Genomic DNA, 1,241 nt, shown 5'->3' on the forward strand with positions numbered 1-1,241 from the left:
ATGCCCGCGGCCAGGCGGCAGCGCGGCCGCCGCTGCCTCCGGGCTCCGCGCAAAGTTTGGCCGCCTCCCTCCCCGGCTCCTGCATTGAACAGACAAAGTTGTTGGCGAGCGCGCGAGGAGACAAACTGGAGACGCAAAAGGGGGAAAGAAGAAACACAAACACGGCTGCAACCAGGGATGGTAGGGGGGGGGGCAGCGAGTTTTCCTGGAGCTGCGGGGCGGTGGTTGTGATCAGGAGGATGATTGCAATGCTACTCCTAGGATTATTAATGATAAGAAGAGTCGTGGTCAGTGCCCAACTTTCGCTTTACCTATGTTTTAAAAATGGTTGCGGGGGGGGGGGGACGCTTTTGAGAAATTCCTTCCTTTAGGAAAAAATGTCTCCCCAGAGTAACTAGCACTGGGCTAGGCGAGTCCCAGGAGGTTGGTGCAAGTGTGCGGCTGCCGGGCAGGTCCGCCTGGGACAGTGCCTCCTCGCCTTCCTTCCCCAGCGTCTTCCTCCAAGACCTGTTTCCATCCCTGGATCCTCTGCGGCCGCCCCCCCCCCCCCCCCCCCGTTCCTGTTGGGAACCCAGGCTTGGGAAAACTGTGACTTGCCTAAGGTCGCCCGGCTACTGTTCTAAAGGGCCTGCCGGATTTCTCTGGACTGTGGTCCCCCTACACCCCCGCCATGGGCTTCCACAGTCGCCAGATTGAAGAGAACTTTCCCTGAAATCCCCTCAGGGCTGGGGTGCCCGCAGACTCTGAAGGAATGTTCAGGAGGGGGTAACATTCAAAAACCCCGTAGGGAGGGAGCTATTTTTCCCCAAAGAATGGAGAAGAGGCCCTCCAGCCTGAGACCCTTCCTCCCACAAACAGGGGGAGCATTAAATAAAGTGTTAACACTTTAGTAATCATGGTAGTTCATAATAACTAACTCCTTAACATTTAATTTTCATTCGCTGCCCAGGCAAAGGCCTCCAGTCTGGACCCGGGCGGCCTGAGGCCCGGGTGAAACTCCACAGCTGCCCCCTGGAGCGCTCAGCCAGGGGTGTGGGGGGTGGCTAAGCAATCTGACCTCTGAGGGGATTAGCACCGAGGCTGCGGTAAAAGCAAATAATGAAGTGATTTTATAGTCAAACTTTTTTTTCCTTGAGCAAGTGTCAGTTTCCTACAATGAGCATTATTCATGCACCGCTACATGTATTGGGGCCTCCTCTAAGCGCCCAGGCCCGTTCGGGAATGAAAGATGACCGCGGGCC

The 1,241-nt window shown here is 56.2% G+C and overlaps 1 protein-coding gene across 1 annotated transcript in view; it reads right to left on the reverse strand.

Annotated features, from left to right (window-relative positions):
• The window catches only part of NR2E1 (nuclear receptor subfamily 2 group E member 1), a 19,188-nt gene that overhangs the window by 15,643 nt on the left and 2,304 nt on the right, over nucleotides 1-1,241 (reverse strand). The window contains exon 2 of the mRNA XM_006777245.2: nucleotides 1,058-1,080. Coding sequence (XP_006777308.1) covers nucleotides 1,058-1,080 — 23 coding nt within the window. The remainder of the gene's footprint in view (nucleotides 1-1,057; nucleotides 1,081-1,241) is intronic.

The sequence above is a fragment of the Myotis davidii genome, unplaced genomic scaffold (assembly GCF_000327345.1).
Source record: "Myotis davidii unplaced genomic scaffold, ASM32734v1 scaffold68, whole genome shotgun sequence".
In the NCBI taxonomy this organism is placed as follows: domain Eukaryota; kingdom Metazoa; phylum Chordata; class Mammalia; order Chiroptera; family Vespertilionidae; genus Myotis; species Myotis davidii.